This window comes from Drosophila sulfurigaster, chromosome 3 (assembly GCF_023558435.1).
Source record: "Drosophila sulfurigaster albostrigata strain 15112-1811.04 chromosome 3, ASM2355843v2, whole genome shotgun sequence".
NCBI lineage: Eukaryota > Metazoa > Arthropoda > Insecta > Diptera > Drosophilidae > Drosophila > Drosophila sulfurigaster.
Window position 1 is genome coordinate 23,832,769 of NC_084883.1, and position 25,117 is coordinate 23,857,885.

The 25,117-nt window shown below is 39.7% G+C and overlaps 9 protein-coding genes, 1 long non-coding RNA gene and 1 other non-coding gene across 21 annotated transcripts; 5 read left to right on the forward strand and 6 right to left on the reverse strand.

Annotated features, from left to right (window-relative positions):
* Positions 1-4: 4 nt before the first annotated feature.
* LOC133846319 (uncharacterized protein DDB_G0283357) lies at positions 5-7,906 on the forward strand. Of its 6 annotated transcripts, none has more exons than XR_009894862.1 (4): positions 5-140; positions 1,832-2,932; positions 2,985-3,328; positions 3,918-4,297. XR_009894862.1 is itself a non-coding variant. In XM_062281223.1 (4 exons), the coding sequence occupies exons 2-4, from the start codon at positions 4,293-4,295 to the stop codon at positions 7,650-7,652; spliced, it is 2,376 nt and encodes a 791-aa protein (XP_062137207.1). In that variant the 5' UTR covers positions 3,168-3,328; positions 3,918-4,292; the 3' UTR covers positions 7,653-7,906. The 6 variants fall into 6 exon arrangements, 4 of the variants coding, with proteins under 4 accessions (XP_062137207.1, XP_062137208.1, XP_062137209.1 ...); XR_009894861.1 differs by lacking the exon at positions 5-140 and adding an exon at positions 1,364-1,501; XM_062281223.1 differs by lacking the exons at positions 5-140; positions 1,832-2,932 and adding exons at positions 5,581-6,510; positions 6,575-7,906 and having other exon boundaries at positions 3,168-3,328; positions 3,918-4,660.
* LOC133846322 (cyclin-dependent kinase 5 homolog) lies at positions 356-1,621 on the reverse strand. Its single transcript, XM_062281230.1, has 4 exons — positions 1,379-1,621; positions 1,124-1,311; positions 706-1,070; positions 356-636 (listed from the first exon to the last, which is right to left on the reverse strand). Exons 1-4 carry the CDS (start codon positions 1,544-1,546, stop codon positions 473-475), a joined length of 885 nt encoding a protein of 294 aa, XP_062137214.1. The 5' UTR covers positions 1,547-1,621; the 3' UTR covers positions 356-472.
* An 837-nt stretch (positions 7,907-8,743) lies between the features above and the next one.
* Positions 8,744-9,865, reverse strand: LOC133846323 (natterin-4). The gene has a single exon (XM_062281231.1). It carries the CDS (start codon positions 9,703-9,705, stop codon positions 8,965-8,967), a length of 741 nt encoding a protein of 246 aa, XP_062137215.1. The 5' UTR covers positions 9,706-9,865; the 3' UTR covers positions 8,744-8,964.
* Positions 9,866-10,322: 457 nt separating this feature from the next.
* Positions 10,323-12,435, forward strand: LOC133846252 (probable ATP-dependent RNA helicase Dbp45A). The gene is made up of 6 exons (XM_062281085.1): positions 10,323-10,480; positions 10,543-11,084; positions 11,143-11,309; positions 11,379-11,737; positions 11,800-11,953; positions 12,010-12,435. Exons 1-6 carry the CDS (start codon positions 10,405-10,407, stop codon positions 12,311-12,313), a joined length of 1,602 nt encoding a protein of 533 aa, XP_062137069.1. The 5' UTR covers positions 10,323-10,404; the 3' UTR covers positions 12,314-12,435.
* Positions 12,325-14,550, reverse strand: LOC133846259 (NAD kinase 2, mitochondrial). 3 transcript variants are annotated; one of them, XM_062281115.1, is made up of 6 exons: positions 14,408-14,550; positions 13,904-14,150; positions 13,414-13,639; positions 13,146-13,352; positions 12,678-13,080; positions 12,325-12,615 (listed from the first exon to the last, which is right to left on the reverse strand). In XM_062281115.1, the coding sequence occupies exons 1-6, from the start codon at positions 14,445-14,447 to the stop codon at positions 12,512-12,514; spliced, it is 1,227 nt and encodes a 408-aa protein (XP_062137099.1). In that variant the 5' UTR covers positions 14,448-14,550; the 3' UTR covers positions 12,325-12,511. The 3 variants fall into 3 exon arrangements, with proteins under 3 accessions (XP_062137099.1, XP_062137097.1, XP_062137096.1); XM_062281113.1 differs by having other exon boundaries at positions 13,414-13,642; XM_062281112.1 differs by having other exon boundaries at positions 13,414-13,654.
* Positions 14,551-14,594: 44 nt separating this feature from the next.
* On the reverse strand, positions 14,595-16,686 carry LOC133846258 (putative uncharacterized protein DDB_G0286901). Its single transcript, XM_062281111.1, has 3 exons — positions 16,548-16,686; positions 15,293-16,489; positions 14,595-15,220 (listed from the first exon to the last, which is right to left on the reverse strand). The coding sequence occupies exons 1-3, from the start codon at positions 16,585-16,587 to the stop codon at positions 15,213-15,215; spliced, it is 1,245 nt and encodes a 414-aa protein (XP_062137095.1). The 5' UTR covers positions 16,588-16,686; the 3' UTR covers positions 14,595-15,212.
* Positions 16,620-18,256, forward strand: LOC133846268 (uncharacterized). 4 transcript variants are annotated; one of them, XR_009894855.1, is made up of 6 exons: positions 16,620-16,634; positions 16,881-17,053; positions 17,306-17,366; positions 17,623-17,672; positions 17,865-17,956; positions 18,197-18,256. It is a non-coding gene; the product is annotated as an uncharacterized LOC133846268 (long non-coding RNA). The 4 variants fall into 4 exon arrangements; XR_009894856.1 differs by lacking the exon at positions 16,620-16,634 and adding an exon at positions 16,683-16,697 and having other exon boundaries at positions 16,928-17,053; positions 18,022-18,256; XR_009894853.1 differs by lacking the exon at positions 16,620-16,634 and adding an exon at positions 16,683-16,697 and having other exon boundaries at positions 16,928-17,053.
* On the forward strand, positions 17,710-17,792 carry LOC133846626 (small nucleolar RNA Me28S-Gm3255). Its single transcript, XR_009894967.1, has one exon. It is a non-coding gene; the product is annotated as a small nucleolar RNA Me28S-Gm3255 (small nucleolar RNA).
* On the reverse strand, positions 18,241-19,501 carry LOC133846262 (cytoplasmic tRNA 2-thiolation protein 1). The gene is made up of 3 exons (XM_062281117.1): positions 19,345-19,501; positions 19,132-19,289; positions 18,241-19,076 (listed from the first exon to the last, which is right to left on the reverse strand). Exons 1-3 carry the CDS (start codon positions 19,390-19,392, stop codon positions 18,245-18,247), a joined length of 1,038 nt encoding a protein of 345 aa, XP_062137101.1. The 5' UTR covers positions 19,393-19,501; the 3' UTR covers positions 18,241-18,244.
* Positions 19,502-19,717: 216 nt separating this feature from the next.
* LOC133846263 (transmembrane protein 183) lies at positions 19,718-21,503 on the forward strand. The gene is made up of 2 exons (XM_062281119.1): positions 19,718-19,881; positions 19,944-21,503. Exons 1-2 carry the CDS (start codon positions 19,815-19,817, stop codon positions 20,855-20,857), a joined length of 981 nt encoding a protein of 326 aa, XP_062137103.1. The 5' UTR covers positions 19,718-19,814; the 3' UTR covers positions 20,858-21,503.
* Positions 21,219-24,831, reverse strand: LOC133846249 (sulfhydryl oxidase 1). The gene is made up of 2 exons (XM_062281082.1): positions 23,218-24,831; positions 21,219-21,955 (listed from the first exon to the last, which is right to left on the reverse strand). Exons 1-2 carry the CDS (start codon positions 24,658-24,660, stop codon positions 21,455-21,457), a joined length of 1,944 nt encoding a protein of 647 aa, XP_062137066.1. The 5' UTR covers positions 24,661-24,831; the 3' UTR covers positions 21,219-21,454.
* Between the last annotated feature and the right edge of the window lie 286 nt (positions 24,832-25,117).

Sequence of the window (25,117 nt, forward strand, 5' to 3'; positions counted from 1 at the left end):
CGACCGGTCCGTGAAACACACAGAAAGCAACTAATTTTTTTGGCGTGCGCGCACTGCGCATTGGATTCTCGCATTAACCCTTAGCTGATGCTGTGGGTTGCCACAGACATGTGTTGATCTGATAAGAAGGCATTTTTTGGGTAAGTAAATTTTTTGTAAGATTTATTCTATATATTTTGAGTGACTAGGTACAGATGCAAATTTGGTTCTTAACTTACTTAAATATATTTAAAATATTACAACTGATGGCATTCTACTCACGGTTTATAATTTTGGTAAAAAATATGTAATAGGATTGCATTGTATTGAATTGAGGATAAAACCAAATGTGTAAATAAACTAAAAAGGAATTCGATTCTAAAATATACATACATACAATTTTATATTCAAATATTATTGAAACAGTCGTTAAAACTACATCTATTATTTATATTGTGTTATGTGTATAGTGAACTTGTTTGCCATCAATTAACTAATGGCCCGAAGATGAGCTGTCTGTAAAATACGGATGCTGCATGGCAGCTTCGGCGCTAATTCTTTGATTCGGACGGCACACGAGCAGTTTTTGCAATAAGTCACGGCCCTTAGAGTTCAGTCTTGGTACAAGTTGGCTCCACGAAGTAATTGGTGGAAATGCTAAAAGCGAAAGATAACATTATTAGCACAGAATTATTATCAATATGTTAGAATGAATAAGGTAATTACATGGAAGCGCAACATAATCGGAGAGGTGCGAGACACCGGGCCAAGATTCCTCAGTTGGTGTGCCAAGCACTCGGAATATTTTCAGCAATTGATCGATCACATCAGAGCCAGGAAATAGTGGACGACCTGCGTCAGCCAATTCAGCCAATATGCAACCAGCCGACCACATGTCAATGCTAGTCGTATATAATTTGGCGCCAAAGAGCACATCTGGGGGACGATACCACAGCGTTACCACCTCGGCAGAATAGCATTTGACTGGAATCCCAAAGGCGCGGGCTAAACCAAAGTCGGCCAGCTTAAGTTCACCATTCTTATTGATGAGCAAGTTTTGTGGCTTTAGATCTCGATGTAGCACATTGTGGCTGTAGACAAATAATTGTTTAAATTGCATAAATAGATAATATGTTGTGCTCACCTGTGACAAAAGGCCAAACCGCGCAACAGTTGCAGCATAAAACTTCGACACACTGCCATATCGATTTCTCCATTCAAACTGTCAAAGTACTTTTTTAGGTCCTGATCGCAATGCTCAAACACGAGTGTCAGTTTTTTATCGGAGTGCAGCACGTCGCATAACCGAACAATGTTTTTGTGCTTCAATTCCTAGGGAAATATAAAAGTGACGTTATGAATTTAGAGCAAAGACAACAAAGAAGCAAAAACAACAAACCTTCAGTAGGCATATCTCTCTCAGCGCGGAACTAGGCACGCCTTCGTCGTCCTCATCTAAACGTACTCTTTTTAGTGCTACTATTTCCATAGTATCTCGGTTCCGGCCCTTGAACACTGTCCCGTAAGTGCCCTCACCAATTTTTTCCATTTTGTCATATTTTTGCATGTTTATAAATTAATTTTGTCGCGATTATCTGAAAAAACTGAGTATGTTGCCAGACTGTCATAAATCAGCTGTATTTTGTCAGCTTATCTAACAGCCCTGGCTGCATCAACTTGTCTAAGTAGGGCTGCAGAGAATTTTAATTTTTGCAGAATCGATAAATTCCATTTAATTTACAATCGGAATTGAAAATCTAAATTGTTTTATAAAAGAATAGACTTTTTTTTATAATTAAACTACAACTTTGCGTTTTATAAATAAAATATTTTTTCTCACTTCTTATTTAAGGTTACAATGGATATATTAAACGATGACACTTTAATGCGTATATTTGGATATTTAGATCTAAAATCGCAACAAATTATAACAACTATCCATCCACGTTTCTACGATTTAATGCCAAATGTGTGGATTTTGCAGTACAAAACCGTGAATTTATCATTATTTGAAGCAAATTTATCGGCAGAATCTTTTGAATATTTCCTTGAAGCCATTCGTTGCACAGTAAAGGCAATCCGGCTGAGATTGATGACATGGGAGCATTATGAAGTTCTTATCAGCAAAATATTTCCGAAAGTTGAAGACTTTCGTTTTTCAACAGTTCCCAGCAATCTTTTAACCGACGTTGAGATACCAAAAATAGCCAAATCCTTCCCAAATCTACTAACGTTCAGCCCACAAGGCCATTTTTGTGGAGTGCATTTCAATACTTTTCCCAAATTAGAGCGACTTACGCTCACTTATTGCCGTCGTTTTTTCATAAACAATCTGTTAATAATTATGAAAGTATGTCAACTTAAAGAAATTAAGCTTTGCATGTCTGAGCAACATCACTTTCAATCAGTTGCTTTCCGTCTGCCTTTTGATTGTGTGCAACATTTAGAATCTATTAAAATAGATATAGACGAATTGCCCTGGTTCGAGCGCGAATTAAGTAAACTCCAACATTTAAAAGAACTGACCATTTGTGGGCCTAGGCAAAGATCCACCCTCTATTTTCTCATCGATAAATTAGATTGTTTTAGGCATAAAAGGCATTTAAAAATCTTAGAAACATGCAACGCTTCCAATACATTGGGCACTGTTATTAACGCTGGACTTCAAGTGGATGCTCTGAAAATTGTCACAGATAACTTATTATTAGATGGTTTTGGATTTTTTACTAATCAAATGTTTGCAAATATAAAAGAATTGTTTTTTAAAACATGTTCGATCTCAGAAGAGCAGAGCTTTGAAAGTTTAATACAAAACACACGACATTTAGAACTTGTAAGCGTTGAACAATGTTTATTTGGCTTTGATAATTACAAGTTTGACATACCACAAATTGTTCAAAACCGTTTCCAACCCATACGAATAAATCTATATCAAAATGTCTTCGAGCCGACAGTAAGTAATTATTAACCTGTATCTATATTTTTTTAATAATTAATTATTATAGTCACTTCCTTGGAAATGGAGCACCATTGGTGATAGTTATATGCTTCAAATCATCGAGGGGAGAAACTACGAATACTCCTTTGAGCCCGTTTATATTGCTTTCAAATAAATAAATTTATTGAATATTGCAATAACATTATAACATTGTCTATTAAGTCAAAATCAAATAAAAAGTTCTATTCTATTCATTCTATAACACAATATATCCAAATAGGGAAAATTTTATCAGAAAAATAGCTTCTGACAAAAAGCCATTTTATTTTTCAAAAAGTAACTGCATTGTGGGGACATTCTGTTAAAAATTGGCGTAGCCCGTTAACAGAATTATCGCTCGCTATATTGGAGGTATGTACGCTAACATCGATACTAATAGTATTTTCATATCAAACATCGGCGAAACATCGATGGTTTTGTAGAGAATTTAAACTTTTTGATAATGCAACACAGCCTAGTGAGACCGTATTTATATGGTTTTGTTTTGTAAACATTGAAGAACTGTCCCCAATCTTCGCTTCACCTTCAATTGTATGAACAAATTTGTCTACTTGTCTTATCAGTAGATCCAAAACACTTGAATGGCAATTAAAGATATTCTTTTAATGTCTACATTAAAATAACGTCTTCTTAATACGTGAAATGTACCAATTGCGATATCAGTTGGCACTTTCAGTATATTACCCCCAAGGCAGAACACAAGTGTTAAAAAAACTGAAAAAGCTAATTGTTTAAAGAAAAAAGTCATACTCATCTAATAGTATAAGATCTTAAATAGGTAAATATGCATACAAATTGTTTATAAAAGAAACCATCGATGATTATAATAAGAAATCGGTGTGGAGATAATTTCAAAATCGTCGATACATCGATAGTGCCATCGATGTTTCTCCACCTCTACTATAAATTATTTCGGTATAAAATAAATGAAATAAAATAGTTTTTAATAGACTTGTGCATTTAAGTGAACATTCTCGCGAAGATTTAATCAACATCCAATCTTTGGTGAGTTCCATGCAGCTGTGCGCAGTGAAGGAAAGGTGAAAATTTATGCGCATTTCGACACCTTTGTTTTGTCAACGCTTATTTTTTGCGCAAAATAATAAGTTGAGTTGTTGTTGTTGGGTAGTCGTCCAACACCAACCACAGCAGCACAAACACAGACGGAGACAGCGAAGTTGGCTCGCTTGGCGCAGGCAGAAATAGAGCAGAGAACAACAACAGCAGCGGGAAAAACGCAAAACAACAAGAATCAACTAAAGAAATACATAAAAACAATACTAACAAGAGCAAGAACAGCAACAATATTAAGGAAATGGCTAATACAAACATGATTAGCAGTAATCACAACAGTAACAACAACACCGCCGCCTACACTTACAATAATTACAACAGTGTTAGTGCAGACAGCGGCAATAGCAGCGGCAGCAACAACAATAACAATAACAACGGTGGCGTCGTTGTCGTTGGCAGCGAGGTGCAAACGTTGCGTGAAGTCTGCAACATGCTGAATACGGGCGCCGCAAGCCATTATATGATACCAACAGGTGGTTGTCCATACGATCACATTATCACAATGATGCGTGGTCTCAACCTGCAGGACGATGGCATCGTGTTAAACAACAAAATAAAGGCCATCGAGACCGATTTCTGCAACATTGTGCGAGACGAATCGATGCTATGGTATGTATATTTGTAAATATAGATACATATATAACCGTAAGTGTGTGTGTCTGCTTGGCGTCGTCCATTGATGATTAATACATAAAAATATAAGTATGTAGAGTAGTGTATGCTAGTATGTACGTTTATTTCCGTAAAAACATGCATACATACACATATACATATCTATTAACGTCTTCACACACACACACACACACACTCTCACGTACTTACGTATATCTGTAAGTTGCACGTACGTCAGAACGCTTGTATATAAAAAAAAAATTTACAACCTTTTATAAACGGTGTCGCAATTCACAATTTTCATCCATGTAAATTCACTTTGCAGAGCAAAAGCAGAATTGAGAGTTTGGTAGATCAACACAGACAGAGAGAGAGAGAGAGAGAGAAAAAGCGCCAAAGCGAGAACGAATAGAAATATGTCATTTTCCCGCCAGTTGGATAAAAAATATTCTGATGCACGTTGTCGTTGTACAAGTGTATATACATATGTGTGTGTGTGTGTTGTGTATGAATGTGTAGCATACATATTATTATTATTTATTTAAGCTTGAGCAGTGCAAACAAAAGTTTATGCAGCTTATCAACAATGCTCATATTTTTCAGTTCGAATATAAATTAGTTGTTGCATTAGCTTATTTTAGTCGAATTTTCTGCTAGTAACAAAGCTAGCTATGGACATACATACAGTTTTGTTTGCAATTGAATTGTTGTCTTTTATTGGCGTTTCAATACGTAAATAAAGTGAGTCAGCATTCCCGTAAAAAAGAAAGCTGATCTTCCTTTAACATAATCAGGGCTGGAACGCATTCTGAATCGTTAATGAACCGGTTAGAATTCGCATAGCTTTTTCATTGTACACAAACAAAAACACTTCTTATTATTGTTTTTTGCTAATTGTTTATGACCTTTATTTACAGCGAATCGATGGACTACATGAACAACAAAGCTTTAAGCGACGCTGAGACTGCACTTAAATTCGCTCTCTTGTTTTCGTCACGCAACTTTGACGCCTTGGCGATGAAGGAAACAAAGGTTCGCAGTGCCATGCTGAAAATCCTGGAGACAAACTTTATCAATGCGGATGCGTATCGACAGCACGATAAGAATCGATTGTACAACTCGATAACACTGTTGGGCGAGTATTATCATCGTGTGCGGCTGGCCGATAACGCGCCGATAACTATTCTGGGGGATTCTCTGCTCAATTTGCTAACTCGCGAAATCAATGACATTTCGGTGGTGATGAGCACTCGGCTGGCACGCTTGGTCCTGTCGCAGATCACGTTGAACGGAGAAATAATGCGAACGCGTCATAAGGCGGATATCGATCAGTTGCTGTACCATGTTAGGCGGCATCTGATCATGCAACCGGCATTGACTGCCAAGGTCAAAGCGATGCTTTTGATGGTGCTCGACCTGTTCTACAGTCACTTCAAGCATGTGGGCAACGATTTGGAGGCCATGTACACAGATTATCTGGTTGTGGATGACGACGAGGATGAAAGTTTCAACAACAACACCAGTGGTGAGGAAGTGCCGCAGTCACAGGCCACGGAGTCCTACAACAGACAGCATGAGTCCGCCTCGTACAGTGAGGAGGAGAACGGCAGCAGTGCGAACACTTCGGCGCAGGAAAAGCCAAAGAAATGGAGTGAACAGGTCTGCGAGGATTCCCTCTGTGACATTGGATATGGCGATGAGCAACAGCCGTTTGGCAATGAGAACCCAGCACTTGCATACCAGAACAATGAAGCTTCCAATGTGGGACGTCAGGCCAGACGAGGATATCAGCCACGACATGTGCCGCGACCCCTGAAACAATCACTCAACCAAGCGCCTCAAGCCGAGTAAGTAATGTAGTAAATGCCAATGTGAGAATGTAAGTGTAAATCAGCTTGATATTCTTTGCAGCAGTGTTGGCTCCGATCAGTATCCATCCATGGCTAGCAGCGAGGATCGTGACGAGACAAAGCCATTGCCCAGCTGGCGGAAGACACGCTTCAATCGGAATAATGATGAGCAAAATGGACGCTCACGTCACGATCAGCAGCGCCGCTATAGCATCAGTTGCGATGACGATCATCAAAGTGTGCGCAGCGATAATGGCGGTAATCTGCGTCTCTATAGCATACACGATCGCAGGAAGCACTCGCAGGAGCGTTACGAACGCAATCTTGGCGGTGGCGCCAATTACAATAGCATTGTTAACTCGAATTGGGACCAGCGCGATGATCGCAGCGAACGCTCGTACATAAGCAACTATGAGCGAGGCAACAACTACAAACGTGGTGGACGATACAACAATCACAATCGTAACACGTACGACAAGCCACCACGCTTCCAGAAGCAACAACAGCAGCAGCAACAACAACAGCAGCAACAGCAGCATAGCCAACAGCAACACAAGGACCATCAGAAAATACACAGCGAGACCTGGCGTCGATCCAATACGGCTATCAACAATGCATATCAGGATGAAAATTGTGCGTTTAATTCAAATGGACCAGAGTCAAACAGTCGCAGTTCATCGCGTGCACGGACGCTACCACGTCCACCCAAATCCCAAATGGAGGAAGGTGGCCGTAAATCGAACTATCGCTACACACAGAGTCCAACGCGTGGTGCTGGCAGTCAAGGAGGTGGTGGAGGAGGAGGAGGGTCCGGTGGACCGCGCAGCTTTCCGCGTTATAGCAGTCAGAGCAGCCTGGCCAGTGAGGCCTCGAGCACGTTTGATCGCCGACAGCCGCCTCCGCCACGACACACACAAAATCAGCATCAACATCAACCACAGCGCCATCGTAACTTTACACGTCGCTCACAGCCGAATATCCATCAGCCGGAAGAGCATCAAGAAGGACACCAAAATTCACAACAGCAGCGCCAAAGCTCTGACAACAACTGGCATGAAGCTGGCAAGGACGACAGCGAGTTGGTGCGCAATGCACAGCAAACCACAAAATACATGAACTATCTGTCGGCGAAGAAATGAGAACGAAGCGCGCGCTGCAAAAGAGCAAGAGAGCATCGTTGCAGCACAAACGGCGGCAGCAGAAGCATCTACAAATTAATGGAGTGATTACAATAAGCACGAGTATCATTTTTGTAAAGTAATTTTATAGTTGAAAAGTCTGCAACGAGATTTTGTTTGTAACATTTATATTTGCCTACTCCCTCCTCCTTCTCCTGTAACAATTTTTGCTCCCACTAAAACTTTGTAATTTTTGGCATGCTGTGTTTAGCATATTTTTAATTTTTTTATATTTTGCATTTTAAGCTAATTTTCAATTGATAGATAATAGTTGTGCCGTTCGTTGTGTGTACTTTACCACTATATAGAGACCTGTTTGTAATCTACAATTGAGCTCAAATGTTGACCTTATCTCGTGGCCATTAATCGTCTAATCTCCAAGTCCCGCCTCAAATAAATAGAACTAATCACAAAACTAGCCAGGCTCAAGTTAAACCATACATCCACAACAAATACACAAATATAAATAGTAAAATGGAAAAGATGCCCCTGCTATGTGACCATAAAACAATTGTAAATATCTATTGTAATCACGACAGATCAACCAACCAGCACCCCACATATACATATACATACATATATATACATAGGTTCATACATACATAAATATACACCAGCATGTTATATACATTTCTTGTTAGCAACTAAGTACAAAACGAGAGTCATAAAATCATGAAACAAAAATCCTATTTCTATTAGAAGTGTATGAAGAAAATTTTGTTGTTTAAATGTTACATATGCTCATAGCGCAAGTTGTATTTTAGCTAAATATATACATATACATATATCTAAATGTCATGTTACAATTCAGATTGAAAAGGTTTATTAAGATAAAATATACATCAAGATATATATACATACAAAGTCACGTGCATAGCTTAACATAAATGAAAGTGAGTTATTTTAAATAATTAACAGATTTGTTGAAACAACAAGGAGCCAGAAAGTGAATTGAAAATATTAAACTTGGAACACATACAACACATACATATATATGGCATAGTAATAGTATTTTAAGTATAACAAGCGTTTAAAACATAGTTGATATAAATATATATATATACATACATATATGTATATATGTTAATATATGTATACATGAATATGTTTGCCAACATATTTAAGTACATAACACTAACAACTTTAATAAACAACAAATTTTCAAGACTTTGATTTCAAATTCGAAATTGTACATATATGTTTTTAAAGCTAAGTGGTAATATTATAAAAATAATAATCATGCTTAGATGAAATTCAGATTCAGAGTGTAAGACTAGCGTTCGGCCTGTTCCTTGGGTATGACCACCAGCACTTCATAAGTGCTAGCATTTACTTCCTGGTCATTGTAAGGCATGTAGAGCACATGATGCGATGGATGCACTTTGCCCAAGATTGTATGGCCCTGATGAACGCCACGACCGGTGTACAAGACTTCACCCAACTCCGAGTAACCCGCCACAAGGGCATTCGTTGGAACCTGACCATTTTGGGACGTCTCCCATTTATATTCGCAATCCGTGAGTATCAACAGGTCCACTATAGAACTGAGTTGACGAGCATGACACCCATGCGATGCAAAGACAGCTCGCGCTTGAGGTGCATAGCCACCAGGCAAAAGATCTTCCTGATAATATGCACGAGCCACGTACGTATCGTATCCCTGTGGTGTGGATCCACTTTGAATAGCACCGTCGAGCTCAATCGCAACAGAAGGATCACTTAAATCGATGGGCACCCACTGAATTGGCAAACGTCCCATATCATTATTGTCATCGTGAGAGCGCGCAGCGAAATTCAAGTAAATGCGATGTATACGTTGGCGGTGACAAACGGCTCGGCATTGTGGACAGGTAGTAGAGCGCCTTAGCCAACGATTCAGACAGCCCAGATGGAAAATATGGCCACAGGAACTTGTAGAATATATTATATCGTTTGCATTGTAAAATTCGTTACAAATTGCGCACAAAACATTGAGTGACTCAGCTTCTGTTTCGGGCTCTGACACCACAGACATGTTTTTTGTACTTGCGGCTTGTGCTTTTACTAATTGCAATTTGGTTAAGCTCCGCCCTTTTTATGTTCAAGTTCTATTTCACCAGAAACAATTACTATGCACACAAGATCACAAAATAGCCGATGAGTGTTTGTGTTATATTCGTTACCACAACTTGAGTTGAAGAATGTCCTATTTTACGTCTTGAAAATATACCGACTGGTAGATGAGAACGAATTTGGCTGTTATGTTTATATTTTGTTATATTTTGGTTGTGTATTTACTAAATACATTTTAATAGTGCATTGGTAGAGGTCAGTGACTTTCAACTGAAAATACAAGGTAAATACAAATATTGTTAATCTAAATATGCTCCAATTTGAATGGCAAAAGCCCAGCATTTGTTATTTTTCGAGGACAAAGTCTGAGAGCTACGAAACGTTTCTGACAATTTTAAATGAATTATTGTATATACAGTAGTGTAGTAAGAATTAGGATAATTTATAATAATCTTTGTTTGTTAATTATGGTTTTGGTTTGTTTTTCCATTTATTTACTAACAGATAATCCACATAGTATTGGCTATTTTCCGTTACTTTGTCATAAAAATATACCGATTTCTAGAATTTGCACAAATACTAGTTTATTGATACATTTCTTCAACCTGCGGTCACACTGGTATTGTGCACGTTGTGTTTATATTCTGGTTGAGCTCGGAGAATGCAGAGAAAGGAACCGAATCCCTTCATAAAAGTTGGCTTGCGTCCTTGGCTAGCCAAGCAGCTGCTGCGGCTAGGTGAGTCGAATATTATTTGGTGCAACAACCAATATGTTATTGAAACGAATTACGAATTAAAGGCCTCAAGGAAGCTACACCCATACAAGAAAATTGCATACCAGCTATTTTAGCTGGCAAGGATTGCATTGGAGCAGCAAAGACTGGATCTGGCAAAACGTTTGCGTTTGCCTTACCCATTTTGGAGAAACTAAGCGAAGAGCCTGTCAGTCATTTTGCCTTAGTGCTAACGCCCACACATGAACTGGCGTATCAAATATCCGAGCAGTTTCTGGTGGCTGGTCAACCAATGGGTGTTCGAGTTTGCGTTGTTTCTGGCGGCACCGATCAGATGATTGAGAGCCAGAAGCTGATGCAACGACCACACATTGTTGTGGCGATGCCAGGTCGCTTGGCAGATCATCTGACTGGCTGCACTACGTTTTCATTTGATAACTTGAAGTATCTCGTGGTGGATGAAGCGGATCGCATGCTAAATGGTGATTTTGATGAGAGCTTGGCCATCATCGAAAGTTGCCTGCCAAAGACACGACAGAACTTGTTCTTCTCGGCCACCATGAAGGACTTTATCAAAGAGTCTAGCATATTTCCCATAGCCAACGATGTAAGTATACAAATTCACATAAAAAAATGGATTCCTTTTAAATATGTTTTTAATGTAGTGCTTAGAATGGTCCCAGGATTCGGATGTGGCCACCGTGGAGACGCTGGATCAACGTTATTTGCTGTGCGCTGATTATGATCGCGATATGGTGCTCATCGAATCTTTGCGCAAATATCGCGAACAACATGAACACGCAAATGTTATGATTTTTACCAACACAAAGAAGTATGTTGAGACATCCATGCATTACAGAATAATCCTCGTTAAGGAAATGAATTTTATTTACTTCTTTAGGTACTGTCAACTGTTGTCTATGACCTTGGCCAGCATGGAGATTGAGAATGTTTGCTTGCATGGTTTCATGCGGCAAAAGGAACGTGTCGCCGCCTTGGGTCGCTTCAAATCGAATCAAGTGCGTACCCTAATAGCCACAGATGTCGCCGCACGCGGTCTTGACATACCTAGTGTGCAGCTGGTGATCAATCATATGCTGCCACGCACCCCAAAGGAATATATACATCGAGTGGGACGCACTGCAAGGGCCGGACGCAATGGACTGGCCATATCGATATTCCGGTTTCCCCGTGATATGGAATTGCTGGCCGCAATCGAGGCCGAGATCAATACGAAGCTAACGGAACATCCCATTGACCGTAAGTGTGAAAAGTGTTGGCAAAGAGGGTTTAATTCATATTCTGTCAATTATGCAATTTAGAGCGCATGGTGGAGCGCATATTCATGCAAGTGAATGTCACTAGACGCGAGTCAGAGATGCAGCTGGATAACAACGATTTTGATGAGCGTGCTCAAAACTACAGACGCAAAACATGGATAATGGAGGGCAAGGATCCTGACCAAATGGAGGCACTGTAAGTGTATTAAATGACGACTGAAAACTTGATTACAACTTCAATACTTTTGACAGCTATCGCAAGAAACAAAAGGATAAACTGCGGGAAATACGACGCAAGCGTAAGCAACAGCAAGCTGAGTCTGCAGCTAGTGAGGAAACCAAGACAATGTTGTTGGATGAGCGTTTTAAGTCTGTGGATAGTGCGCGCTTTGAAAAGAAGTTCAAAAAGCGTTCGACAAAGCAAACAGAAACTGACAGCAACAAATCAAAAACGCTAACAAAACTGTTTAAAGCAAAAGCACCAGCCAAGACGACATCGACATCAAAAGTAAAGCAGACTGCGAATGCGAAGCGCAAGGCGAAAGTAAAGAGATAAAATGGTTTAAATAAATTGTGTATATGTATATTTTATTATAACAAAATAACTTTCGAGCTTACACTACTAAGCAGAGTTGCGAAAGAACGCATCATTAAATATGTTTTGTATGTAATTTCAAATGTTCCGACAATGCTTAATCGAAATGCAGCCTTTGGGATTAAGAGCAGGCACTTTGCGTACTTCATGTTCCAAGTTTCAGTCTAAATTAATTGTTAGCAGCGCATCCTCGGGATAGGTTTCCAGCAGCACTTTGGCACCATCGTTAAACGGGTACGAAATGCTGCCATCAATCACCAGATCTGGGAGAAGGATAACTAGTTAATATGAAAAATTCTATTGAAGGTGTGACGAAGTCACTTACTGGCATCGATGCAATGCGACTCGATGAATACGCTCTGCACGAAATCGCGCGATTTGAACGTTTTCGGAGATGGCCAGACACCAACACAGATTTGTTCGCGAATCGAGTAGCAGATACGCGGATCATCAGGCGCAAAGAGCAATCCTTGATTATAACCATGCGCAATACTATCCACATTCTCCAGCATTTCAATCATATCCGGCGAACTTGCATTGGGCAACGATCGCAATAGATCACCAACATCACAGCTGGTGATGCGATTGATGCTTGTGTGCCACGATGTGGATCCTGTCCCAGTGCTCACGCATAAGCCAGAGCACTTTGTTTTGTTAACCACATCCTGATGGTTCAGCACCAGCTGCAAATGTGACACTCGCGCCGACAGATTTTCCCCAATGAAAACCTGTTGCGGATGATGATTTATACTGCTTTGATTCGTCTTGGTTAGCTTATTTCTAAGCAGCTTACCTCGTTGAGTGCCAGATAGGGAAGCACTCGTTTCATTTTGGCCTTGTATTTGGCAGACATTTGCTCATCGAGCAGTTCCGGCGACGTTGTCACCTGCTCCATTTTGACAGCCGTGTGGCGAAACAAGTCCGTTGACTCAGGAATTGTGCCATTGCTGCCCAGGAGCGTGGTGCGAATGCGCGAGCGATGTATCCACTTGAAGTCGCCCTAAAATAGTTATTTAATATTGGTTATTTGCACTATTTATACTATTATATAGTAGACTCACGTTCTTGATGCGCTCGACCGCCTCGGCGGGATTCTCTGAGTACTGCTTAGGCAACATGAGACGACCCTCCGAGTGCTTGGGATCCGAATTGAACCCCACTATTGGCGTCTTCTGCTGACTGAGCGCAAACAATGGACTGGCCCGATTGGCCGAGAGCAGAAAGGTGCCATCGCCACCAACAGGCACGATGACATCTGCCCAGCTCATGACATCCTTGCTCAGAGAGCTTCTAAATTCAAGTCTGCTTGTTTATTAAAGTCCAACAGCGGACGGGGCACAAGGTGAGTAGTGAATGGAGGAGGGAGAAATCAGGATGATGACATTTAACGACGATGACAATACACCAGAGGACATAGACACAATAAAGCCAACAGACAGAACAAACAGACGTTAGAAATAGTATACAATTGTAATCAATATCAAGATCATCAATATAGCAAGGCCAGGATTGCAAACACAGGCATCAAAACAATTGCGTCAATTCACTCACCTGCTGGACATTTTAACCTCGCATCCCACATTCTCAAAGCTCTGCACAATGCGACGCTCAAAGTCCTTGTGGAGATTGTGCAAATAGAGCAGCATTTCAACGTCGGTGCCCCGATCGCGCAGCTTCTGATCCAATTGTTCCCGCGACAGTTGCGGATGACGCAGTTGCTCGACCTCATAACGCGACAGTTTCGTGACGACCAGCGCACGCTTTAGCTCGAAATGCGCGGGTGCAAAGTTGGAATATTCTGTTGAATTGAGAATGAATTAATAATGCAACTGACAATTCCTGACATTAACGAATGCTTAGCAAAGCCAACACAATCTTACATGTGCCTCACATGGCAAAGCTGATAACAAAAAAACGGAAATCGCAAACACAAAGATGACGAGAAAGTAAACAACAGAAAAGCACTTCAGAGGCGATTGCCCCAAAAATGAAATTGCGATCTATAGAAATGATCAAAAATACCATACAAATGCAATGTAATCTTTTCTTTCTTACCTTTGGCAAATTGTTTTAGCAATTGCTTCGTTTTCAACATGCTGAGCAACAATTATGTATATATTTTGTTTTTCACGTATTTGATAAGTTCTTTATTGAAATTCTTAAAATCCGTATATAAATTCAAATAATTATAATTTTATGAAAAGGAAATAAATTTATACATATGTTTTGATTTTCTTGTTTATGTTTTGTTTTCATACATTCGATTTAAATGTACATTTAAATTGTTGATTAGACTGCCATCAATTTATCCACACCACAACACACAAAACTGCAAATATTATCCGTTGGCATTAAACATTTTTTTGTTTGGTAATATAACGTCCACGTTCTTAGGCTTAATTAGATTAACTGATTGATTGTTATTTCGTATTTTAGGTTTCGCCGTCACATTTAATTCTCGGGTACGAAAAAGTTTGCTTTTAGTCGTCATTTATCGTCGTTTGTTTCTATTTTCGTTCGCTTTCGCTTCACCACATCCATCTATCTATCTCTTTCTGTCAGTGTTCGTTCTTTCTTGTTGTGCATTGCTGATAAGCGGCACGGCCTTTTCTTATCAGCCAAAAATAATAAAAATTAAAACAAAAACACAAATACTTCTCTTTAGAATTTTCAGTGTATGTGTGCTGCTGTTCACAGCGATTGAACCGGCATCTGCTGCTGCTTCTTGTTCTACGATTATTCACATGGCTTAAGTGTGGCCATATCTGATAAAAAAAAAACACTTTGATCGTTATAACTTAAACTTAATAATAGTTGGCCCTTTTCGAATTTTTGTTAACGTCATTGTCTTGATGATCCATTATTTATCTGTTTAACCAAATGGGAATTATTATATTTAGGTAAATCAAAATTGTAAAATAAAATCAAAGCAACAATTACCTTTATTTATGAGCTTGTCTGCTGAATGTTGTTCCGTGGTTCTTAGCAACATGATTGCATTTTTGGCCACTGTCATGTTTGCAAAGGTGTTTCTGTCCATATTTACCAAGTCGGCTAAGCGCAAAGAATTATTAGGTACGATTCTGGTTTGGGTATTGCCATTAGTTTGCTCACGAATATTACCCAAAGCAAAATCATTCGCTGGACGAGCTTGATATTGAGGGCCCAAGCGATTTTGCATATTATTATTGGAAATTTGATTGGCTGGATTTATCAACGAAGTCAACAAATTCGAATTTTCAAAGTTGCGTTCAATAATCAATGAACTATAAAACTGATTATCATTAACATGGTTGAAACGCACCAAATTTGGCATCTCTCTAGAAGCTCGCAGTGAATTCTGAAATTCATTGCTCGAATTAATTGACATCTGTTGTTGCGGATTATATCCATTATTATAGTTTGAATTATTCATGTTGCTATTGAACATGTTTGGATTATAGTTCGCATTGTTATTATTATTATAATTGCCACTATTTATATTAAAGTTGGCATTATTATTATTATAGTTGTTGTTATGGTTAAATGCATTTGAAGGGCCTCCATTGTAATTGCCAATATTGTGATTGTTCAATAATGTATTCGATCCGTTGCGCATTAGGAACTGTTCGCGTTGATTTGTGGGTCCCAATCGCTGTTGAACAGGAATCCTGTTGCGATTATTATTGTTAAAAGGCACAAATCGTTTTCTTTTTCGTTGGTTAGCACGAAGATTTCCGCTTCCATCTGTATCGTTGAGATCTATAGAAGCCGCACCAGGCGGTCTGTTCATATTATTGGTGGCTTGGCTTCGCTGCTGACCAGATCCAACAGATGTTTCAGACGTTTCTGGAGTGATACTTTGCTCAGTTTTCTTTTGGCTATTGTCGTCTTCGTACAATTGATTAAACTCATTGGTCTCGTAGTCAATTTGATTATTAGTCGAGTCCTGAATTGACGAATCAAACTCATCATCGATCGATATGGTCTGCTCTAATTCCAATTCGTCGTCATCACCATCGTGTTCATCGTCTGCTGCGTCATTATCCTTATAGGATTGCAAATGAGCTGCCTGTCGTTTTTTTGTTTGCCCAGAAAAGCCCGGATAGGGTTTGGGAATTTCCGGCTTGGGAACCACAAAATGGTCGTAATATTCATCTGTTAAATAAATGCATTATATACAAATAACTATGTTTTTTCATTAATTTACTTTTACCTAAATTCATAGACACAGCAGCAGTGTTGAACGAAGTCATTGTAACAAATTCAGTAAATTTAACAATTCAAGCAGCGCGGATTTACAGTTAGCAAACGCAATGTCAGCTGGGAGAAAAAGCGGTTTCTTTAAGCTATTTTATTTGTCGTGGTGTGGCCATAAGATATCTAAAATATACCATAGAGTGTAAAGCATTCGAAAATACAGAAAATCCATTAATTAGCGCACTTCCATAAAGATAAATAAAATGTGCAAATAAAGTATTTTAATAAATTTATATTTAAAAACAATTTAATTATTATTAATTATTTATTTGTTATTTGCTTCGCACAGTTTGATGAATACTGGCCAGGCTTCTATTATATTCGATTTCTCTGCAGAGTTGCAATCCATTCATCAGTTTAAGATGGAGTAATCGATGCAAGAAGTACAGCTAACTTCACTTGATTCCGCCACTTTATTTCTGACTGCAGAAAGCGCGATACGTGCAATGAAGATTTAAAAATGTAAGTTTCTGGTAAATAAATTAAGTGAATTGTAAATTGTGATTGCAGCACATATAACTGTGATTAGTGTATGATCTGCCTATTTGCAGAACTTAATGTTGCAAGATCAAATCATAGTGCAAGACAGCATTCCCTTTAGCCGGCTATAATTTACATTCTAGTCACGTGGTTTTTGGGACTGTGTTTTGTTCTAGACAATTACAAACCTACAAATTTGATTCATGCATTAATTATATGGTTTTATTTTTACAGGTGAAATACCAACAAATTGGCTTGTTTTAACAGGCGTGTTAAAAAATTGAAAATTGAGTAAGTGTAAATTAAAGCTTGTTATTAGTTAAATTTTCATTTGCGAACACGAGTCGCTGGTGTAAAGAAAATCTCCACTTTAGCTAGTGCTTTTTATTTGTTCGCAGAACAATGCCTTCGCCCAAGCATAACCCAAATTTGTCTTGCCAGAAATTTGCGGTGCATATTTTTTTTGTGAAGTCGACATTAAAACATTTCAAAAGCTTCGAAGTGCTTTCAACATTTATTATTTTACTAATTAGATGTTTTCTTTTGCAGAGAATGAAACAAATGCTTCAATGGATTTGATTGAAGATGGCAACAAAATGAGGTGAGATTTTATATATTTATTTTAATATTTTGAGTGCATTTATCTGATGATATTTTACATTTCTGACACCTCATATGAACCGCTGTGATTCATTTCAATTGTAATTAATTTACTGAAGTTGCTATTACAACAGCAAACTCTTTCATTTATTATTATTGGTTTCTAATGAAGGTTATTCGATTTTTTTTGTAGGTTAACAATGTTCATCGTGTGTGACATTTCCTTGGCCGCCATTTTGGGTTTCCTCTCTACTCGATTGTGCCGGAAATAATGCCTAGAATTAGGTTAGTGTTCACATATCTCAACATTCCCGATTCTACAATATGATGAAATCATAAACCATTCACAGACGCCATATAAAGGCGAAGCGTTGACAAACTCCTCCAATATTCTTTTGGAGATAGCGAGTCTTGCCTAGCTGGTTATGGACCATGGTTAAAAACTTGGCACTGACTGCTTTCATTTATTATAAATTGGTTTTGATTTTATCAAGTGTACTAATGCTTTGCATTTCTTGTTTACAGGTGTTCCGTTGAATAAATGATAAAAAAGATTTTCAATAAAACACTTTTTTAAATCAAAAATCGTTTTTTTACTAAGTTTGCACGCTCCCTGAGCGCAAGTTCTTGATTCTGTTTAGCTATCATGCGATCACCCTTTGACTTCTTTCCAATGCCCAGCTTGGGTAACCCGCGATTCAGACCCTCGAGCAGCACACATGCTTTGCACGGCTGTTGTGACGACACAAACCCGCAACGTTCGCAGATGCCACGCACAGGCTTTTTAACCGTATCCTTGAAGCGCAGCTGTTCGCCCGAGTAAATTATGTCCATAATAACCGAGGGGCGCACCTTCTCCAGATCTTTGAGGAAAGCACGTGCATGGCCGCGATATGCGTTTGGTGCGAAAACGCATTCGGTGGAAAAGTAGACCAATTTCTTATAGTGTGCGTACATGACGATTTCCTTCTCATAGCTATATTTCAATGGCTTGACTCGTGAAATTGAATCCTCACCACCACCAGTTCTAATGTCCGTACAGCGACGCAATCGTGCAGTGTCTCCACGCAGAATATTCATTAGCACTGTTTCCGCAATGTCGTCGGCATTGTGACCGGTGGCAATGCTGTCGACAGCCAACAGTTTTGCCCCACGATCCAAAGCTTGACGACGAAATACGCCACAGAATGTACAGTTGTTAGATCGTCCGATTTGAGCCACTATGCGATCCATTGTCCAGCCATATAGCTCCTCGTAGGAAAGAATCTTAAGAGGCATTTTGTAATCATCTCTATTTTGTTTGACCGTCTCCAAACTGTCGTCACGATAACCCGTAATTCCCTCGTCAATAGAGAGCAGCACCAGGTCGAGGCCATAATCGTGTCTTTCGTTGAGCAGCTTTAATCTGTATTATTATATATTAGTTAATCAGTTGACAGTAGCTAAGATGCGTAACTTACACATGTGCCAACACTGTTGAATCCTTGCCACCGCTTGCAGCAACAGCAACCTTCTCTCCTCGACGAAATAGATTGCTCGATGTGATGGTGTGATGAATTTCTGCTTCGAAGGCAGCAAAGAAGCAATCTTTGCAGAGTGCGTCACCAGTTTTGGGGCGCTTAATACGGAATTTAATTAATATTTATAGTTGATATTAATTGGAATTAACTCACTTTTAAAGTGGCCCGGTTGCCACATTTCGCTTTACACTCGATGGGCATTTTCAGCAGCTGCTTAAATATTAAATTGTTTACAAATAAAGAGCATGCTGTTTGTTATCGATAAATAACAATTCAGTGTTGCTAAATGTCATATGGTACTTGCAACATGGGTTGTGTTGTAAAATTTAATATCAACAGGTGCTCCCAAGTCGCTTGATATTTAATGTAATGAAATTATATGAATTAATTTATTGATGACAAAATGCATATTTTTAGTAAGAATTTACACAGCATTTTAAAATTTAATTTATTTTTCTTTTAAAAAAACGATTATATATTTATCGTTTTGCGCCACTTGTGTATTAAGCTTTACAATACTGTTAACGTATAGCAAGTGTTAAACGCAATTCAACAACACTGCCGCTACTACAATAATAAATAACAGTTTGGAATGCGACAAAAACCAAAATTAATTAGAAGTGATGAGTTTAGATGACGAAAGCGCGGAATATATACATCAGAAACTATACCGTAGCAAGGGGAAATGTGGTAATGTCAAATTGGATGTCAGTTCTTATTAAATTTTCAATAATTCAATGATTATAACACAGCAATCTACGCTCGTCAAACAGATGTTTACGTTGAACCTAAGCTAAAATCCATCACAAATGCAAGAATACCAGCTACAACGATGGCTGGAAGTCCAAACGCCATCGATATTGGCGCAGAACACGATGTTTGGTTTCACATTGCCATGCGTCTAGATCCGGAGGATGTGCAGAGATTTGGTCTGGTCTGCAAGCAGTTTGCCCACCTGGTGAACTCTCGAGTATTCTGGCGTAACATGTATAGACGCTACTGCCTGAAGAGTGGGTCATCCAAGGCCTGGAACTTGCAGCTACCTGCCCAGCTGCAGTTGGAGCAAACACGCAATTGTGATACGAAAACCTTGCGCTCTCTTGTAACCGAAGCGTTTTTCCATTGCTATCGCCCGTTGAAGGAGCGATTGGAACTGGGTTACAGCCTGGACTGGTTATTGCAACGGTCATTTGTGTCCTGCACCCAGAACAAGTATCCATGCCTGTGGATTGTATGTTATACTCTGAGTAATAAGCAATCCAATCACATTCAATTCCGACACGGAGAGCAAGAAGTGAAGACGACAAATGATGACGTTGAAGTGGTCAATGATTGGGAAGCTCTTGCGAATGATGAAGCTACTTCTTCACTCCCGAGCTATAATTATGAGCATCGCCACGAAGGTGTTGTTCTCTTAATAGTCTTGTGCCGCCAATATATGCCTCTTCCGCTGCAGCTGCTCTACAATCAGCAGCAGTCGCGATTCCGTGTCAAAGCCACCCGTGAAATGCTCTGCACGGATATGAGGGCAAAGAACCTTGAACTGGATTTTGTGGACGACAATAATAGCAATAGTAAATTGAGTGTGACTGTGAAGTACTCGCGTATAGAAAAATACAAGGTTTTGCCCTGGTGGCATCCCGATTTTAAAAGGTTTTTTAAATAAAACTGTTTCCAAGTACAAATCGGTTGTTTGTTCGCTGTTAAGTTACAATAAGTTGGAACACTAATCATAGCACATATTTCAATCGGTGCTTATCGAAGACACTAACTGGTTGTAGCTTTCAAAAGTATTTCTAAATGCAACTGGTTAGAATTCTGTTACCATTAATGTCACTCAAAATGTCATTTTAATGTCCAACCTGATGTTATCTTGAGTGTGTGGGAACATGTTGAACAGATGTTGTACATGAGTATGAACTACTGGTAACAAAACATTTCTTTTGACTCGTAGATACACAATTGATAATGGTATTTATCTGCCTTATCTTTGATCAGCTGGCAATAAATAATCAAAACGCAAAGTGTGGAAAACGAAGGTACATATCGATACGTAATTTTTATAAAAGCGAATGCAATTCTATAGATTACAACTGGAAGATTATTGATATATACACTTTGATCTTAAATATAACTGTGGGCTACATACAAAAAACATTCAGAAGTGCTTTCGATATACATATAAAAATTCCGATCACTTTTGGTGTCCGCGTCTTTTAAATGGAGTGCATTGTCCTCCCCTGAGTTTGCCAACGATAAAAATTTACACCTTGCCAAGCATATCGTGTCCATAGGGCTTCTTGCGATAACCACCTTTGAAGGCAAATAGCTTGAAGGCCACCACCATCATGATAATGCAGAAGGCATATAGAAACATGCCCATTCGCATGTCCATGTCAGAGAAGACGTTTGCGATTTGGCGTTTCTGCCGCATCGTGTCCAGGGTCTCATGCAGCAGCTCCTCTCGCTGCACGCCGTAGCGACTTACATACTCCGGATTATGGATGTTCTTCAGGAAACTCAACACAGCATCCTTGTTCCAAGTAATGTCCGCATTGGATTTCGATGCAGTTGAAGTTGTTGTTGCGTTGCGACGACATTGCGCACAGCTACTTGCACTGGGGAACTGCACTTTGAGGAATTGCGGATCCTCGGTGGCATCGCCGGCCAGGCGCTGATTGACCTCATTATGGGCTTCCCACAGCCACAGCACGGCTTCGTCCTTTGATGTCACATTCCAGATTTTGCGTCGCGACGCCATTGCCTATAATTGCAAGAGAATTGAAAATATATATTCGATACTCACAAGCTATCTCAATAGCGCTTAAGTTATTTAAACAGCTGATATTAAAGACAATAAATGAATGGAGGGCGTAGTTTGTGTACTCTAGACAAATCGACCCAAAGCAGTCATTTTTAATGGTAGGCTGTCGATTTTTGTTGCATAACGAAAATCGCAGTGGAAATATTTTCTGAACAATTTCACAACGCATAGATCACAGAATATGGTAAACATCATTACGGAAACGTGACTGGTCAATTAAACTTATTTATCAGCATAATACTTGTTATTCTTGCATTATTATTGGGTCTTTGACCTCTCATAAGAATGAAAGTTCTGTATTATGCATTCGCTTAATCTGCAACAAAGTTCAAGAAACATCTGCTTAAACAGCGACCTAACTGGGTTACGTATTCATAACGTATGTAGTAATTTTGGGGTTTTGGAAATCATCTACTGAAAGAATTATTATACGTTTTTTATTTTGGGCATCAACTTCCGTCAGATAATTGCAAGGAAATAAAGGTATAAATTTGACTATTGTTAGAGTCGTGTAATCGCCTTTATTTGCCATAAATAATAGATAATATGTATTTCAGCAGTTGGAAAAATGTATTTTTGGTTAATTGAAAAGTCGTGACTAAGCATTTAATTTAAAGCAAATGAATAGTAGATAAATGAGCATGATCATTTGAGGTCTACTAGTCTTTATACCCAATAAATACTGATAACAAGGGTAGTGCAGAGCATTGCAAGTTAGAAAATCCAAAACTTCCCTTGCCTTATCTGTTTAAATATACATTTTTTATGTTGTGATGAAAAAAAACCCAAAAGGTAGAGCAAGGAGGTTGAAATTTGTAGATTTTTAGCTTGCATCGGGTCAAATTAAAAGCGGAAAGTTTGCGAGTAATGAAAATAATTAGATTAGCTAAGGTATTCGAGAAAATATATTATTAAAAATACTCACTCGCTCCTCTTGTTATATGACTCAATAATATACAAAAACAACGAAACAAAGTCGTGATCAACATGACCCTATAGTTAGAGCTATGGTAATAACTAAATATTTGAAATGAATGTATACAATAACACTCCGACTTTTCATCAAAACAACTTGGGGGTTGAGAGTGATGATCTCATTAAGTGAAAGCGCCTACTACAAATAATAGCAACTAATCCCCATCATTACCACGTAGTCGTCGTTAAATTATACCTATAGCTGTCTGTGTGCTGCGATGACTCACCTGAAAGTGTTCGCTACAATCGGTGCAGCCAAAGAAGTTCTTGATGTAGCCATGCATAGCCTGCAGGACCTCGAGTGGATCCTGTGCAGCTTCGTTTTTCGCTGCCTGTACGCTCATAAAGTGGAAGAGCGTCCATAGCGAGCAGCTGTAGCCACGCAAATGCGGACTGGAGCCAGTGCATCCCACAAAATGGGTGGCTGAGTAAATGGGGCCCAGTTTGGCCTCCAGACGCTGCAGCTCCTGTTCGAAGGATTTGCCTGGCAGCTGCTGATTGAACTGTACCACGTAATCCTTCAGCTTGGACACAAGCTGCCGTCCATTGGTGCCCAGGGGATTATAGCGCTGCAGCACGGTCAGGAATCGTTGCAATGCCAGCAAACGCTCGCCACCAATCTCATTCACCTTGGGTACCTCGTTGTGCAGTATGGTGCGTATGGCCATCTCCAGATCGGCCTGGTAAATGAGGTGTTTGTTGCGACGCACCTCCTTGATGATGTCGTTGAGGGCTCCACTCTTTGCCGTGGTGCTCGCCTGCTCTTGGTGCTCGTCTGCTGCTAAAAGTTCAAGTCGCGGCGCGAAATTTAGTGCAGTAAGTGCCGTCTCAATGGTCTTGGCATAGACCTCGCTAGTGGGTGCAGTCGGCGAAAGGGTCTTAACAACGCCCTTGCGGTCCACGAGGGCGATCACATCCTTGGAGGTGTCCAGTTTGTATTTGGCAGCAACGGCAGCCTCGCTGAAATGACGCACCTGGACTACAGGCCATTGCAGCAAGAAGAGCGCTGTTTGAATGGCCAGTGTTGAGTTCTCCGGCTCATGGATCAGGGCAACAAACTGTCGTTGGTTGTTCACGCCCTCGAATAGTGAGACTTCGGCATCAATGACTGGGGTGAAGTTCGGCCACAAAGTGTTATTAACCGTTTGATTCTCGGCAGCCACTAAGCCGGCCAACAGATTGCGTATTTCCTCGGGTTTTTGTGACTCAATTTTGTGACCGTATTGCTGATCATTGGGGTGGAATCCGGGTGGCATATAACGCAAAGTTGGATAGCCCATCACTTCGTAGGTGCGACAGATGCCGTTGTTCTCCTCAGCGGCACAGTCAATGGCACTCACAATGACCACATCATGCCAAGCGTGCAATTGCTGCGCCAACTCCTTATACGTGGGCGCAAAGCGTCTGCAATGTCCGCAATACGTGTTGTAGAATTCGACGAGCGAACCGCGATTTTGTTCCAGCACCGTTTCATTGAAATTACCCACCGTCAACCTGACCACCTTATCTTGATCGTCATAGAGGCCAAGTGTTTCGTCCGCCGGCTCGGACCTCTTGTTAACAAGAGCTTCGAATCTGCTGAGTGGAACGCCAGCTGTAACCAGTTGTTCCACTGTGAGCATTGTGCCCACAAGAATTGAAAGTGCCAGCTGCGCACCTGGTCGCGTCATTGTTACTGCTAGTTTCGCTTCTAGCTACGCTCGTTCAGAGGTGTTCAGAGTGCAATGCAGTGAGAACGACTGATATGATATTACTACCTAACCATTTGGAATGTTTTATGGTTTCAATAACTTTTGATTAGCTGCTGTGGCGTTCAATATACTCTTTCGCTCTCTCTTTTTGTTCTGCCTCTGCTTCTTCTTTTCTTCTGCCAATTTACTCACTCAGCAGCAGCAATGAGCAATGTCTATGAACGTGAATCACAGTGACTCAATGTTAACAGCTGGCTACTATTCTCCCATTGTTGATCTATCAAATAAAGTTAATTTATATATATGACAATGTCGTTAGTTGCATAATTATTAGCAATTAAAATAAAAGTATTCATGGGCTTAATTTAATTTTTATTTCTTGATTTTGCTTAAATACAACAAAACAGTGACTCGATTTCTCGGCGTAATTGAGAGT